The sequence below is a fragment of the Aquarana catesbeiana genome, linkage group LG10, assembly GCF_042186555.1.
Source record: "Aquarana catesbeiana isolate 2022-GZ linkage group LG10, ASM4218655v1, whole genome shotgun sequence".
Classification (NCBI taxonomy): domain Eukaryota; kingdom Metazoa; phylum Chordata; class Amphibia; order Anura; family Ranidae; genus Aquarana; species Aquarana catesbeiana.
In genome coordinates this window covers 76,394,268-76,412,187 of record NC_133333.1, presented here as the reverse complement: position 1 = coordinate 76,412,187, position 17,920 = coordinate 76,394,268, and the positions used below count along the sequence as shown (strand labels likewise).

At 43.7% G+C, this 17,920-nt stretch overlaps 1 protein-coding gene across 2 annotated transcripts in view; it reads right to left on the bottom strand.

Moving 5' to 3' along the window:
* LIN7B (lin-7 homolog B, crumbs cell polarity complex component) overlaps positions 1-17,920 on the bottom strand; it is a 685,864-nt gene that overhangs the window by 84,161 nt on the left and 583,783 nt on the right. The window contains exon 7 of one of the 2 annotated variants that reach the window (XM_073602296.1): positions 2,522-2,567. The exons of the other annotated variant lie outside the window; for it this stretch is intronic. Coding sequence (XP_073458397.1) covers positions 2,522-2,567 — 46 coding nt within the window. The remainder of the gene's footprint in view (positions 1-2,521; positions 2,568-17,920) is intronic. 2 annotated transcript variants of the gene reach the window in all.

Below are 17,920 nucleotides of genomic sequence, written 5' to 3'. Positions count from 1 at the left end.
ACTAGGAGCCGCCGAAAATAGCCGAAGATGAAAAACTTCAATCAGCTGTACACGGCGCCTGCGCCCTGGGTCCAGGTTGAAGCCCCACCATCCAAGTGAAATTGAGAACAAAAAGCTGCGCTTAGGACACTAAATTAGGTGTGCTGCCTCCCTTAAAAGAGCTTCCTAAAAGGATTCTCTGTGAACTAATATATGTATAAACAAGGGTTGTGGCGCTTCCTATGGGGTACTGGATGGGAGGGGTGTTAGTAATGTACACGTGTGGTTCTCTCAATGAACCCCAATACAGGTACCTGGTATCTACCAGGGACAAACTATGTTACCGTACGGGTATGTATGTCTATGGTTAGATATACACACATACATCCATATACACCCGCTTATATCAACAAAAATAATAATAATAATAATAATTCTGAAGATGGTTCATTCAGACCTAATTAAAAGAGGTGTGGGCTGGTTCATTCAGACCTAATTACAAGGGGTGTGGGCTAGAGCCCCTGTGGCTGTGATACATATGCCACCACTAGGTAATCATGTGTGTGTAACCTTATAATTGCTCTACTGCAAAAATAATCCAAAATAATCCAAAGTAATCCAAACACTCTGCTCCCGTGCAAAGTGAACATACATAAATGAGCATACATAAAAAATGTGTTACCCAAACATTACATATAATAATCAAATGAACATAAATGTGATCAAATTAAGTGCAAAGGAGACCAGTAATTAGTGATAATAGTCCATAAAATAAACTTGTTCAAATCCAGTATTCCAAACAATTTCGTGACTTGGGTGCTCTCGGGTAATTCCTGTGACTTTAGTGCTCCCCCTTCAGATCCCCACTCACCAGATGCAACAGCCCCGTAAAGGGGCAACCAGCATGAGATGTCTCTTTCACGATCTCTTTTCCACGCTGATCTGGCGGACTTTGCAGGATGGTATCCGTTGGTTATCCCAATAGATTCCCAGACCCGGGTATGCAGGTGGCTTTCTAATAGGTAGAATGTTCACAAGGGCTCCCTCATGGAAAGGAAAAATAGGAAGCTTCCATGGTGTAATATGTAAAAGGCTTTATTCAAAAAACTCCATCAACAAGCAGCGGAGTAATTAGGCAAAATAAAGTACATAAACCATAAAAATATATAAAAAATATATAAAAAAACTACTCAGACCGAAGCCTGAGAACAGACCCGTAGCAAGGTGGAAAGCGCGCACCGCTGAGAGGAGCTGTGTACGCTCTGCTTGCGTTCCAGCTAGAGCTCGTGTCCGGAGATCGTGAAAGAGACATCTCATGCTGGTTGCCCCTTTACGGGGCTGTTGCATCTGGTGAGTGGGGATCTGAAGGGGGAGCACTAAAGTCACAGGAATTACCCGAGAGCACCCAAGTCACGAAATTGTTTGGAATACTGGATTTGAACAAGTTTATTTTATGGACTATTATCACTAATTACTGGTCTCCTTTGCACTTAATTTGATCACATTTATGTTCATTTGATTATTATATGTAATGTTTGGGTAACACATTTTTTATGTATGCTCATTTATGTATGTTCACTTTGCACGGGAGCAGAGTGTTTGGATTACTTTGGATTATTTTGGATTATTTTTGCAGTAGAGCAATTATAAGGTTACACACACATGATTACCTAGTGGTGGCATATGTATCACAGCCACAGGGGCTCTAGCCCACACCCCTTGTAATTAGGTCTGAATGAACCAGCCCACACCTCTTTTAATTAGGTCTGAATGAACCATCTTCAGAATTATTATTATTATTATTATTTTTGTTGATATAAGCGGGTGTATATGGATGTATGTGTGTATATCTAACCATAGACATACATACCCGTACGGTAACATAGTTTGTCCCTGGTAGATACCAGGTACCTGTATTGGGGTTCATTGAGAGAACCACACGTGTACATTACTAACACCCCTCCCATCCAGTACCCCATAGGAAGCGCCACAACCCTTGTTTATACATATATTAGTCCACCATCCAAGTGGACCTAGAGGGAGAATAAAAAAGTGCCAAGCGAAGCGAGGCCGTGCCCGAAGCGTGGCGAGCGAAGCGAGCCCGCGAGGGGACCTCTTACAGGCGCCGTGTACAGCTGATTTCTATTCTATTCGGCTGTGGCTATTTCCGCCGGCTCCTACTGCGCAAGTGCTGCGCCTGTGCAGTAGAGGGGGGTCCTTATCCGCCGAGGGGTACTTTCTCGGCAGAATACTGTCATCACTGTAGCAACGCCCTGATGTGGCGCGCATGCCCGGGGGACATCTCAGGCGCGAGCAACCCATGACCTCACACGCAACCGCGTGTGGCGCCGGGCATGTCCAGTGATGGTCGCGGGATGCCACCGGCACGCGCAGGCTCCATCTAGCTGCGCAAAACCATATTGCACCGCTCGGAGCTTTTGTAAGGGGAACTGCCGCACAACAGCTCTGAACAGAACAGCCGCACAACAGTATTCCCCCCCCCCACATGCGTCGGGAAGAGGGGGAAGCGAGGGATACTCACCCCTAAAGGAGGGCGGAGGAACGTGGGAACCAGTGATCGCCGATAACTAGATGGTGTAGAGAAGAAGAAGAAACAATGATTAAAAATTGTGTAGATTTAAAAGGGGATCATATACAAAAATATCAGTCCCTGTATGAGTTTTCAAAAAATCGTTTCTACTGTGAATGTATTCGTTTTCTATATTAAAAGGTCACCAAATCAGGCAATCGTTTGTTATCTGTGAATTACATAGGGTCTCGGTGATTTCCAAAAGAATATTCAAATTATAAAGTAGAATTTAGATTTTTGAAAAATAGTGACATCATTCATTAGTTTGTCTTACCAGAAGCAAAGCCCTTCAAAAAAGGTGCATATGAGATTGCTTAGTTTAATCCTGGAAAAGTGGTAGCCTGTAAATTAAAGATCCAACGTTGCTCATGCTGGAGTAGTGGTATGTATCCTGTCGAGGGTGGCGAACGTTACTTTGGGTATTTTGTAGTGATGGTGGAGTGCGATGTGCCTGCCTATGGGTAAATGTCTATTACCAATCTCCATACTGTATACATGTTTGGAAATCCTGTGCCAAAATTCTTGCTTGGTCTTTCCTACATAGTAGGCCCCGCATTGGCAGGACAACAAGTAGACAATTCCTCGTGTTTGACAATTGGTGAAATGTTTTGGAATAAACACTTTGCCATTTGGGAGTAAAAAAGTTTTTTCTTTCCTGATGAGATGGCAATGTGAGCAATGTCCACAAGGGATGTCCACAAGATCCATATGTTGAACAATGTTTTTTTAGCAAGTATTTTATCTGTGAATTCACTTTTCACTAGTCTGTCTTTTATGGAGGGGGCTCGCCTGTAAGTGATCAATGGTTTCCCTGGTATTGGTGGTTCAATCTTAGGGTCATCTCTGAGGATCGACCAATGTTTTTCTAGAATTTTTTTAATTTCCAAATGTTGGTTAGAGAAGCACATTATTAGCCTCATGGGTTGAGTGTTTAAATTGTGTGCAGATCTTGGCTTATGCAAGAGCTGGGATCGAGACTGTCGAACTGTCCTATTGTATGCCTTTCTTAGGCACGATCGGCTGAAGCCTCGGGCTAACAGTCGATCCTGAAGTGTAGCTGCTTCTTTTTTAAATGACTCCTCACTGGAGCAGTTTCTTTGGACCCAAAGGTACTGTCCATAAGGAATTGAGTCCTTTAACGGAGCAGGATGAAAACTTTCCGCATGCAATATTGTATTGCCTGCTGTATCTTTGAGGAAAAGAGTGCTATTTAACTTGCCTTCCAAATCACAGTCCACCTGAATGTCCAGAAAGGTTATTTTTCTCTTATCATATACCATAGTAAACTTCAAATTGAAGTCATTATGGTTGATTTTTTGCAAGAACTCCCGAAGAGAGTCCCAAATGACGAAGACATTGTCGATGTACCTGAGCAACATATTTATGTGGCCCAGGTACTCGACGAGGTCCTCACTGTTAAAGAGCGAGTCGCGCTGCACAATCAGAACGGTCCCTGCTGTCTCTGGGACCTGTGTGTGTCCCAGCAGACAGCGCGGGGGGACGGGAAGTGGCATAGACTCCCATGGAGTCTACACCTGGAAGTGGGTGCAAATACCTGTATTAGACAGGTATCTGCACCCCTCTCCCCCCTGAAAGGTGTCAAATGTGACACCAGGGGGGGGGTTCCAAAAAGCGGAGGTTCAATTTTTGTGTGAACCTCCGCTTTAAGAAATGTATTGTGTCTTTAATGAATGAGGGTAAGGAGACAACATACTGCTGCAAGTAAGAGTCGATGATTCGGCTTAGATTTTCTGAAATTCCTCCATTACCGGAGACTATGGGTCTACCGGTTGGATTAGTAGGATTTTTATGAATTTTAGGCAGACTATAAAATGTCAGGACTTTGGGATGTTTAGTTCTTATATATTCAAAAAGCTGTTTGTTAATGACATTATTGTTGAAGGCCTGATCTACCATCTCTTAAAATTCTTCATTGTATTTATTTGTTAAACTGCTTGGAATTGCTCGGTACCAGCTCTTTTTGTCCAAGATCATTTTGCACATCGACCTATATGCATCGTTGTCCATCAGGACAACATTCCCCCCTTGTCTGAAGGTTTGCAACACTGGGACTGGTGTTTTAAAGACGGGAACTTAGTGGATGGTTTTTTGAAAAGAGTGATAGGATTTTGTGTCAACTTGTTGACTTCTTCAAATAGTTTGTCCAAGTCTAATTGATCGATTAAGTCAGCAGTGTTACTTTCTTGAAATAGGAGAGTTAGGTCCTGTAGTGCTTTAAACGCACGCATGCTGTATTTAGACCAAACAGTGGTGTCAATATCTGTATTACTCGTTTCATACTGACAGGTTTTGTTACTGTTCGTAAATGTGGGTCAGGGACACACTGGACACCTTTGCTGCCATTGTGCTCTTGCTGGGTGTCCAGTGTGCTCCTGTCCCTTTAAGGGGGCTTGGGCCGCCTCCAGGCTCACCTGTCTCACACCCATCCATTTAATGCATGTGCTTCCACTGTGGAGACACTTATAAATTTAGTAGTGTTAGGACTGCAAGTAATACAGGGTGCCTTGACGAGGCCTTGCAGCTTTCACATGCATTTGCAAATGTGTGCTAACTAAAAGCCTGCTTTTAACAGACGGTTAGACAGGCTAATTTGGTTGGTCAGCAGACTGGTTGGTGAGTTGAGCTATGGAATTGTCTTTGTCTTACATGTATATGCCCTCCATGTGCTCCTTACTGTGAAGACCAGTTATGGGTGTGGGCGGTGGCCAGTGTTTTGTTACTGTTCGTAAATGTGGGTCAGGGACACACTGGACACCTTTGCTGCCATTGTGCTCTTGCTGGGTGTCCAGTGTGCTCCTGTCCCTTTAAGGGGGCTTGGGCCGCCTCCAGGCTCACCTGTCTCACACCCATCCATTTAATGCATGTGCTTCCACTGTGGAGACACTTATAAATTTAGTAGTGTTAGGACTGCAAGTAATACAGGGTGCCTTGACGAGGCCTTGCAGCTTTCACATGCGTTTGCAAATGTGTGCTAACTAAACCCCTGCTTTTAACAGACGGTTAGACAGGCTAATTTGGTTGGTCAGCAGACTGGTTGGTGAGTTGAGCTATGGAATTGTCTTTGTCTTTCAAACTGGCATTTAAGCATGACTTTTCTTGCAAACAAATGTAAATCTTACTACTTCGAAAAGGTCAAAGTTCTGGCTGGGACAAAAACTCAGACCCATAGAGAGTACTTAAATATCTGCCTTAGTAGGAGAATAGGAAGACAGGTTTACAACATTCAATTGTTTGGTTAGGTTTGCATCATGTATGATTCTTTTCCATTTCCTGTTTTGTTGGTCTGGGGGGATTTACCCCCCGGTTTGAGTTTAAAGCCTTTTGTGATGTAATACGTTCATTTGGAGGGTTAATGTTACTAGAGATGCTGGATGCATCTGAAAGTGAAGAATCCGATTCTCCCTGTCCAGTATTGCGTTTTGTCCCAAACCCTGTTATGGGATAATCTGAGGTATTTGATATCTGATCTGAATCGGTTTCAACTGTACGCTTTTTATGATCTTGTTCCAAAGAACCTCTGTTATTACGGCTTCTCTTCTGTCGATGCAGCTCGGATTAGAATGATCTTGGCAGCGTGCAGAAGGATGGGAATTGGGCTGGAAAACATCACTCGATTTATGTGACAAAAATTGATTCCGAGATTGGGATGATCTGTTGTGTGCTTTTATGCGTATTCCATTTATACGCCTTACCCTCCTGAAAATGTTGTCCTGTGCCGCCAGAACTTGTTTTCCTTATTTTGTAAAATATTTTTATTATATGTAGACAAATTTTCCCCTAATCGTCTTTCAGGACAGCCACCTGAGGGACCTTGGCTCCTCCCCTCTGTAGGAAACACCACGCTAGCCTTCTATAAATTTCCTCCTCCCCTACTGGCTCCTCAGTTATTTGTGTTTCCTCTAGATGGGAGACACCATTGGAACCAAGCCAGGAGAGCCAGAGGAATGGGGCTCAGGCAGCATATCAGCACAGGGCAGCACAGTGGTGTAGTGGTTAGCACTCTCGCCTTGCAGAAATAGGGTCACTGGTTCGAATCCCAACCACGACACTACCTGCCTGGAGTTTGCATGTTCTCCCTGTGCCTGCGTGGGTTTCCTCGAGGTACTCCGGTTTCCTCCCACACTCCAAAGACATGCTGTTAGGTTTATTGGCTTCTGTCCAAAAAAAATTGGCCCTGGTGTGAGTTGGGGACCTTGGATTGCAGACCCCTTGGGGGTGGGGACCGGTGTGGGTGTGTGTGGAGCGCTGCATAGATTGATGGCGCTACATGGGTACCTTAAATATATAAAAAATAGTAATCTATTGGATGGGCACTTTGATGGGATGCAATGTGTGGGGATGGGGACAATTGTGGGTGCTCACTCAGGTTGAACTGGGTGGACTGGTGTCTTTATTCAACCTTACTAACTATGTTACTATGTTACTATGTCCCAAAAAAGGGAGTAGAGACTCCTTGGACAAACCAGAGGAAGATCTAAATGCGCAGTCCCTGGACCCCAGCTATGGCGGTCAGCACAGCCATGGAGAACTAACCTGGTTAAAAGTTCTTTTGTCACCCCTGCATCCCTAAGTGCAGGTGGAGGTCGGGGGGGCTCCTTCTCAGCACCGAGCGCGGTGAGACGAGGTGCAGGCCCAGTCGTCCCATACCCTCAGCAGTGTGTGGAGTGCAAATCACGCCGGATATAGGACTGCATGGAGCCTGTAGCGAGTGACTCCATGTCCGGGCGAAGGGGCGTGCACTTCCGGGTTCGCGGCTTCTGGTTCCGGCCGCGAACTATGAAAAGGAGCCAGGCATGGGCTGGAGAGGAGCCGTACATGTTGTAGAGACAGCAGAGGCTCCAGAGGTGACACCATAATGTCGGACGCAGAGGGAAGAGACCAAACTGCTCCAGCAGAGACCAGCTCCAGCCATGTGAAGGTAAGGGGAACCTAGGGTGGAACTCCCCTGGCCTGAATCCACCCCCCCCTCCCTTTAGCAATGTGGAGTGGGAAAAGGGGGGGTAGGTAAAGGACCCTCCGGTGTCAGAGGGTGGTTCATAGGGCCCCTGGTGAGGCAAGCCCATATGAAGATGCTGCGCTCCTGCAATTTGCAGGGGAGGGTGCTAAAGTATTTTGTGGGGTTTTCTTTTATGTCTTTTCAGAAAACAGACAAAACCAGGGCCCCTCATAATTCAAAAAGGAGGTGCCCTTCTTGTAAAACTACCCTTAGAGACTCCTGGGGGAAAGCATTTTGTAAAGAATGTATTAGTAAATTAGTACAAGAGCATATCATGGAGCAGAGTGAGCTAGTGGCATCTGTTAACCACTTCCCGACCGGCGCACGCCGATGTACGTCGGCAGAATGGCACGGCTGGGCAAATGGACTTACAGGTGCGTCCATTTGAATTCCCCGCCATGCCATTGCGTGCGCGGCGGCGCGCGCCGGCCGGGAGCTCCGTGAGTCGGGTCGCGGGCCCCGCGGACTCGATCGTCGCGGGATACCTGATGTAAACAGCATCTCCCCGTTCTGCCTAGTGACAAGTGTCACCGATCACAGCTCCCTGTCATCGGGAGCAGTGATCAGCATAGTGACACACACAGCCCATCCCCCCTACAGTTAGAATCACTCCCCTAGGACATACTTAACCCCTCCCCGCCCTCTAGTGGTTAACCCCTTCACTGCCAGTGTTATTTACACAGTAATCAGTGCATTTTTAATCGTACTGATCGCTGTATAAATGACAATGGTCCCAAAAATGTGTCAAAAATGTCCGACATGTCCGCCATAATGTCGCAGTCACAATAAAAATCGCTGATCGCCTCCATTACTAGTAAAAAAAAATAATTAATAAAAGTGCCATAAAACTATCCCCTATTTTGTAAATGCTATAACTTTCGCGCAAACCAATCAATAAACACTTATTGTGATTTTTTTTTTTTTTACCAAAAATATGTAGAAGAATACGATCAGCCTAAACTGAGGAAAAAAAAGTAAAAAATAATGCATTTTTTCAAAATTGTCGCTCTTATTTTGTTTATAGCGCAAAAAAAAATCGCAGAGGTGATCAAATACCACCAAAAGAAAGCTCTATTTGTGGGGAAAAAAGGACGTCAATTTTGTTTGAGAGCCACGTCGCACGACTGCGCATTTGTCAGTTAAAGCGACACAGTGCCGAATCGCAAAAAGTGCTCTGGTCAGGAAGGGGGTCAAATCTTCCGGAGCTGAAGCAGTTAAAGAGTTATCCAGTACTTTAGAATCTTTTAAAACCTTCTTTGAAGGGTTTCAGATTCTGCAGCTTCAGACTGCTCCTTCCCCAGTACAAACAGCGTTATCAAAGACGCAAGCAATACCCTCTACTAGTGCAGGCCCTTCAGTAGCTCCTAAAGAGGAGGCGGAAGAGGAACCTGACATTGCAGCATCCAGCTCCCAAGATTCTGAGGGTGAAGCTCTGGATGGGAATTCCAGAAAGCCATCCCGATACAAACTCTCATTGGAAGAGGTCGACCATCTTTTAGGGGCCATTTATACCACACTAGGTATACCTCTATCCCTACATGATCAAATGTATGAGGGATTAGGGGAACAGGAAAAGAGGAATTTTCCTGTTCATGTGGTCCTAATAGAGGCATTTAAAAAGAATGGCAAGAACCAGAAAGAAAGCCATTTTTTTCTAAAGCCTTAAAGAGATGGTTTCCCTTCACAGAGGATCCAGCATCAGTATGGAACAAAACTCCAAAGTTAGATGCAGCTTTCTCACAAGTGTCGAGACACACGGATTTAGCATTTGAGGATATGGGGGTCCTATCCGAGGAGATGGATAAAAGGATGGACTCTTTATTAAAGAAGTCATGGGACTCAACAGTGGGCAGCTTAACACAGCTATGGTGGTCAATGTGGTGGCTAGGAATGTAGAGTTCTGGTTGAACCAAATACAAGCACATATTGAAGAAGGAACTGAAAAAGAGAAGATTCTATCTTCTTTTCCCACACTCCTGCGAGGCATCGCGTACATCGCAGACGCTTCAGCAGAGCTGGTTCGGATGGCAGCCAGATTCTCCACACTAGCCAACTCCACAAGAAGGGCCCTATGGCTAAAGACATGGCAGGGGGACTGCGCGTCCAAAGCCAAACTTTGCGGGATCCCATTTACAGGGGACCTGCTGTTCGGGCCAGGGTTGGAGAAAGCGCTGGATCGTACAGCAGATAGAAAGAAGGCGTTCCCGCTGAAACGCAAAGCAACTTAGAGTCAACCACAGCAGAATAAAAGGAGGCAAAGAAGGGACACAACATCCTGCTTTATAACACCCAAAGCGGATAACCAGAGAAAACCTTGGGTTCAGAGAGGGAAAGGCAAGGAAGGAGCGATTTTTCATCCTCCTGAGCAAACCCACAACAAAAAATTACAAGGTAGTCACAGTGGGAGGAAGACTGGGGGCCTTCCTCCCACAATGGGAAGATATATCCTCCAACCAATTTTATTTTGAGAACAATAAAAGACAGGTATCATCTGGAGTTCTCAAGATCACCCCCAAACAGGTTCTACACCACCAAACTTCCAAAAAATAAGGAAAAGGTCAAAGGGTTAATGAGATCCATAAAGGATCTCAAAGGACAAGGAGTAATCGCCAAGGTACCAAAGGAAGAAAGAGGGCAGGGTTTCTACTCCCACATATTCGGAGTACAAAAAACCTCATGGAAGGTCAGAATAATCCTCAACCTCAAACCCCTAAATGTGTCCATAACAAAAGGTTCAGAATGGATTTCATATATTCAGTGAAGGCGCTATTGCCTCCAACTGTTATATGGTTTCCCTAGACTCATACCTCCACATCCCGATACATCAGAATTGTCAGAAATTTAGCAATAGAAACAAAAAAGGAAATCATGCACCTTCAGTTTCAAGCTCTACCCTTTGGCCTTTCCTCCTCACCCAGAATTTTTACAAAGATTCTGGCTGAAGCTCTGGCACCATTATGAGTCAAAGGCATATCCATCATTGCCTATTTAGACGACCTTCTCCTTTTTGCAGAACCGCCCGTGAAATTACTAGAAAATCTCAAATACACGCAGACATTTTTAGAAGACCTAGGTTGGTTGATAAATTTTAGAAAAATCCAACCTACAACCCACTCAACAGATAATATACCTGGGATATATCATAGACTCAGCTCAACAAAGAGTGTTCCTATCCAAGGAGAAAATAGAAAAAAATCAAAGGGAAGTGAGCACAATGCAGGCCAATCTACCATATGCTAAAAGGCAGGTAATGTCAACGTTGGGGTTACTAACGTCTGCGATCCCAGTGGTACAATGGGCAGGCCTGCATGTTCTGCCACTGCAGATGTTCCTTTTAAAAATATGGGACCACAAGCAGGAGTCTTTAGATGCCAAAGTTCTAATACCAGCAAAGGTAAAAAGAACCTTATGGTGGTGGAGGAGAACAGGAAATGTGAACAAAGGACGGCTGTGGAGCCTACCAGAATCCAGAATTCCAGAATCTTAACCACAGACGCAAGCGGCGTAGGGTGGGGAGCACATCTAGGCTCTCAGATAATGCAAGGGACTTGGGAAAAGGAAGAGAGGATGAGATCATCCAACTGAAAAGAATTGAAAGCAGTATGGTTCGCACTTCAAACCTTCCAGAAAGGGTTGAGAGGACATCATTTGCAGGTCAGGTCCGACAATTCGTCGGTAATCACCTACATAAACAAACAGGGGGGAACAAGAAGTGGAACCCTGTGGACTTTAGCAGAGGAAATCTTGAACTGGGGAGAGGAAAACATACTCTCATTGTCAGCAGTCCACTTAAAAGGGGATTTAAACAAAGTGGCATATTTCCTCAGCAGGAAAAAGTGAGAGAAGGCAATTGGGTACTAAAACAGGAGGTATTCGAGCAGATTACTCAAAAATGGGGAATACCTCAAGTGGACTTATTTGCCTCGAAAGAAAGCAGAAAAGTCAGAGCGTTCTTCTACCTGAAAAGAGAGGATGGAGCACTCGGGGTAGATGTGTTAGCACAGAGGTGGGCATTCAACAAATGTTATGCCTTTCCCCCAACAGTACTACTACCAACAGTAATAAGAAAATTATGTACAGAGAATACAACACTAATTCTCATAGCACCTCACTGGCCCAGGAGACCGTGGTTATCTATGCTCAAAAAACTCACGGTAGAGCCCCCCTGGTTATTACCAATCCAGGAAGATCTACTCTCCCAGGGTCCAGTACACTGCCCCCAAGTGGAAAGGTGGAACTTGGCCGCATGGTATCTGAGGAGCAGCTGCTGGAAGCAAAGGGGTACTCAAGCCATTTAATAGATACACTGCTGAAAAGCAGGAAGGTTGAGACACGTAACATCTACCAGAGGGTATGGAAGTGCTTTAATAGATGGTGCACAGACAATAATTTCAACACACAAAGCTCAGTGGCAGTCTTATGCCCTGTACACACGGTCGGACATTGATCGGACATTCCGACAACAAAATCCATGAATTTTTTCCGACTGATGCTGGCTCAAACTTGTCTTGCATACACACGGTCACACAAAGTTGTCGGAAAATCCGATTGTTCTGAATGCGGTGACGTAAAACACGTACGTGGGGACTATAAATGGGGCAGTAGCCAATAGCTTTCATCTCTTAATTTATTCTGAGCATGCGTGGCACTTTGTGCATCAGAAATGTGTACACACGATCGGAATTTCCGACAAAGGTTTTTGTTGTCGAAAAATTTTATAGCAAGCTCTCAAACTTTGTGTGTCGGAAATTCCGATGGAAAATGTGTGATGGAGCCCACACATAGTCGGAATTTCTGACAACAAGGTCCTATCACACATTTTCCGTTGGAAAATCCGACCGTGTGTACAGGGCATTAGAGTTTCTACAGAGCGGTATAGACAAAGGACTAAGCCTTAGTACATTAAAGAGTCAAGTGTTAGCACTTTCGATTTACCAGGAAAAAAGATTAGCATCTAATCCGTGGATAATCAGACTCTTTAGATCTGTGAGCAGACAGAGACCGATACACACTACAGTCTTTCCAAAGTGGGATCTGTCATTAGTGCTGCTCCTTATTTTAAATTCTGGAGCGAAGAAAGGGCACAAAGCCTTAAAATGCACCATAGCCAGATGGTTAAGAGAAGCCATTGAACAAGCTTATAAGTTAGGAGGCATGCAGATCCCAGAGGGTATCAGGGCACACTCCACAAGGTCAATGGCAGCATCGCAGGCGGAGAGAGCTGGAGCAACGCCGGAACAGATTTGTAAAGCGGCAACCTGGTCCAGCTTTGACACCTTTGTAAGACACTATAGAGTGAATCTTTGGTCTAAAGATCAGACCTTTGGATGCAAGGTCTTACAAGCCGTGGTCCCGCCCTAGGGGTAAGTGCTCATTTATCCTCTCAGGTGGCTGTCCTGAAAGATGATTAGGGGAAAAACAAAGTTACTTACTGGTAACTTTCTTTCCCGGAGTCTTTCAGGACAGGTGGGTACCCACCCAAATTTATATTAAGACATGAAGATTTCCTTACAGGAAATGTTATATAGTTAATTATGTGTATCGTATGTTCTTGTGTCTCCCCAGTGGACTGGAGGTGCTCTTTAAAGAACTGAGGAGCCAGCAGGGGAGGGGGAAATTTATAGAAGGCTGGCGCGGTGTTTCCTACAGAGGGGAGGAGCCAAGATCTCTCAGGTGGCTGTCCTGAAAGACTCCGGGAAAGAACGTTGCCAGTAAGTAACTTCGTTTTTCCTTTATCTTATTTTTCAGTTTGGAGTATAATTCATGGTCTATAAATGGGAACAAAATCAACTCCAAAGTGCTAATTTCCATATCTAGGGATCAATTTGTTTTTTATATTCCCACGTTAGCATGGACATCATTTCTTGTGAACATCTCTGTAAATTGTCCTCCCCACTTCATCTTACATTCACTGCTCACTTGTTCAACATTGAGAAACATTTGTATGCATAAACCGTATGGGTTATTTTGATGTTTGGCATAACGTTCAAATGATCTAATGTGCCAAAATAGGGCAGATTTTTTCTCTAATAATCTATTCAGCTTATGGCGGAGGGAGGAGATTTGTGTCTCAATCTGATCTCCCTGCTCGAAAGCTGTCTCGTAGCCGGACATCAATGTTGTCCACCCATCACCTTGAAAATCACTTATATTTGCAACAGTAAATAATACAAACAGTAAATGAATCATAGGGAAAACACTGGACCAATAACCTACTTATTACAACTCTTATGTGTTAGTGAGAGGGACAAAAGGAGCAGGTGTTTAACCATCCAAAATTTTTATATAGAATAGATAACGCATGTATATGAGTTGGAGCTGCACACCCCAATTTGTATAATTGAATGGAAAATCCCTCAACTGGTTTTTTAGCAGCAAAGTAGGTATTCAAATCAAAGTGACAATGATAGGGTTAAAAATTAGGTTCTTTCTTTATTTGTGTCATAGTATATAAAAAAAAGGGGGATAAAGGGCATGATTGCATGGGAGTTGTAAAAAGCAATTCAGATCCTTACATGTAAAAAAGACATCTCGTCAGTATGAGAAAACCACATATAAACTCAATACATATTTAGAAAACCATAAAACTTATGCAGCGTTTCACATGATATCCCTACGCGTTTTGACCTGTGTGGGTAAAGGTCTTCTTCAGGGAGGTTTACAATTTAAAAACAATTTAAATGAAGCTATCTATAAATAAATCAATTATTCTACATACTCATTTCATATTGTGGAGTTAAAAGTGCATATTCACCACTTCTTGACCAGAAAAATTCATGTCACAATTGGATAAATTGCTGTTCTTCTAAAAACAACTTCCAGTTACGGCGATCCCAGAAGGCCCCCAAAGTATTCCTCCACCATCGACAGAGGCAACAACCCCGACCTCCACACAGCTTACAAGGAGTCACCCCTTTAAAGGACCAGGGGAAGCATAGGGGGTCTGGTTGGGGGAAGGAGGGAAGCCAGCGGCACCCTTAGCTTTTCTGCATTCCAAAATTAGAAAAATATTTTTTCGAGTGAATGCAAGAAATGTCACAGACATACAGCATGTTTCTAGCCTATTGCTTCATATATTAAAAAAAATGGTAGTATTGAATCTATATTAGCTTGAATAATAATTATTTGGCCAGTAATTACACATGTGCAGTATCAAACCTGTGTTAGATTGGGTTGTGATTAATTGGCCGGTAATTATGCATACGCACCCCCATATGGTTTAACCCAGGTGTAGTTGACCATTGATGATGTAGGGTTGATTGAATGTTGATCAGTGTGTATGGATTAGTTGGTTTACAGTGAAGGAGTATATGGTTAGCTACTAATAGGGTGAGGTTGATTGAATGTTAAACACTGTGTATGAATTGAATTCATGAATTGATTGTAAAGAAAGTGTGCCAAGGGATATTATTATGATTATGTGACCAAAAAAAAAGTGTAATTGGTGTGATAAGTGATGTGGTAATGGATTATACGAAAATTTAATATAAAGTGGTGAAAAATGTTATAGTGAAGTGGTGAGAAATGTGTATGTATGATGTATACATGTGTATAAGTGAGTGTGCCAATCTGTAAAAGTGCATGAAACAAGCAAAAATTATTGAAAAATGGGTGATAATCAAAAGTTGGAAGAGTGCATGAAAAAGTGCAAAAAGCTGATGAGATATAAGTGTGGTGACAGAGTGAGAAAACATTAATTTTACCTTAAATCATTCTAATGCCCTGTACACACGGTCGGACATTGATCGGACCTTCCGACAACAAAATCCATGGATTTTTTCCGACGGATGTTGGCTCAAACTTGTTTTGCATACACACGGTCGCACAAAGTTGTCGGAAAATCCGATCGTTACAAACGCGGTGACGTAAAACAAGTACGTCGGGGCTATAAATGGGGCAATAGCCAATAGCTTTCGTCTCTTAATTTATTCTGAGCATGCATGGCACTTTGTCCGTCGGATTTGTCTACACACGATTGGGATTTAAAGGATTAGATTTTGTTGTCGAAAAAATTTATAGCATTCTCTCAAACTTTGTGTGTCGGAAATTTTGGTGGAAAAAGTCCGATGGAGCACACACACGGTCGGAATTTCTGACAGCAAGCTCCGATCGCACATATTCCGTTGGAAAGTCCGACCATGTGTACAGGGCATAAGATTTAAGGGTGAGAATGTATGCATGAAAATTTCAATTAGTTCTAATGTAAATTTGTGATTTAGGTATGGAAATCAACAACCCAAATCAACACAGATGGTCTGTCTGTGCTGCTTACCTTAAACATGTTTTTCAGTATCTCGAATCACCATCCAGGGATCTCAGAGGGGTTAGCTAGGGATTGATTGGTTTATATGTCCGACTTGAGTGGAGTAATTCACATCAGCTGCCACAACACTTATCTCCTCCCACCCATCTCCCCCAATCTCCCCAGTCCCAGCGGCCAAAATAGCCGCTATGGCGTTGCTCCCTCTGCATTCTGGAGGGTAATGAAAACCCAGGCAGCTCCCGTCATCGCCGTAGCAACGGCAAGATGCTCTGACGTGGCGCGCATGCCCAGGGGACATCGCAGGCGCACGCAACCCATGACGTCACACGCACATGCGACGCCGGTTACGTCCAGCGATGGTCGCAGGATGCCACCGGCACGCGCAGGCTCCATCTAGCGGCGCAAAACCATATTGCACCGCTCGGAGCTGTAGTAAGGGGAACTGCCGCACAAGAGTATCCCCCCCCTGCGTTCCGGGAAGAGGGGGAAGCGAAGGATACTCACCCCTAAAGGAGGGCGGAGGAAGGTGGGAAGCAGCGATCGCCGATATCTAGATGGTGTAGAGAAGAAGAAGAAACAACAATGATAAAAAATTGTGTAAATTTAAAAGGGCATCATATACAAAAATATCAGTCCCTGTATGAGTTTTCAAAAAATCGTTTCTACTGTAAATGTATTCATATTCTAGATTAAAAGGTAACCAAATCAGGCAATCGTTTGTTATCTGTGAATTACTTGGGTCTTAGTGATTTCCAAAAGAATATTCAAATATAAAGTAGAATTTAGATTTTTGAAAAATAATGACATCATTCATTAGTTTGTCTTATGTAATTCATGTAATTCACAGAAACGATTGCCTGATTTGGTGACCTTTTAATCTAGAATATGAATACATTCACAGTAGAAACGATTTTTTTGAAAACTCATACAGGGACTTATAATTTTGTATATGATGCCCTTTCAAATCTACACAATTTTTTATCATTGTTGTTTCTCCTTCTTCTCTACACCATCTATTTATCGGTGATCGCTGGTTCCCACGTTTCTCCGCCCTCTTTTAGGGGTGAGTATCCCTCGCTTCCCCCTCTATCCCGACACGCGGGGGGGGATACTGTTCTGTTTAGAGCTGTTGTGCGGCAGTTCCCCTTACTAAAGCTCCGAGTGGTGCAATATGGTTTTGTGCCGTTAGATGGAGCCTGCGTGTGCTGGTGGCATCCCCCGACCATCGCTGGACATGCCCAGCGCCGTGCACGGCCATGGTGGCGTCGCATGTGCGTGTGACGTCATGGGTTGCTCGCGCCTGCAATGTCCCCCGGGCATTCGCGCTACGTCGGGGCGTCTTGCCATTGCTACGGCGATGATGGCAGCTGCCGGGGTTTTGTTACCCTCTGGAAAGCCAAGAGAGCCACACCATAGCGGCTATTTTGGCTGCTGGGACTGGAGAGATTGGGGGAGACAGGGGAGGAGATAAGTGTTGTGGCAGCTACTGCCAATTACTCCACTCAAATCGCACATATAAACCAATCAATCCCTAGATAACCCCTCTGAGATCCCTGGGTGGTGATTCAAGATACTGACACTGACAAACTTATGTTTAAGGTAAGCAGCACAGACAGACCATCTGCATTGATTTGGGTTGTTGATTTTCATACCTAAATCACAAATTTATATTAGAACTAATTGAAATTTTCATACATACATTCTCACCTTTAAATCTTAGAATCACGGAAGCCATGTAAGGTTTTTATGGCTGCAACAACTTACAACACCCCTCATTTTTGGAATTTATTTATTTTTAGAATGATTTAAGGTAAAATTAATGTTTTCTCACTCTGTCACCATACTTATATTATTTCATCAGCTTTTTGCACTTTTTCATGCACTTTTCCAACTTTTGATTATCACCCATTTTTCAATAATTTTGTTTCATGCACTTTTACAGATTGGCACACTCACTTATACACATGTATACATCATACATACACATTTCTCACCACTTAACTATAACATTTTTCACCACTTTATATTAAATTTTTGTATAATCCTTTACCACATCACTCATTCAGTTATC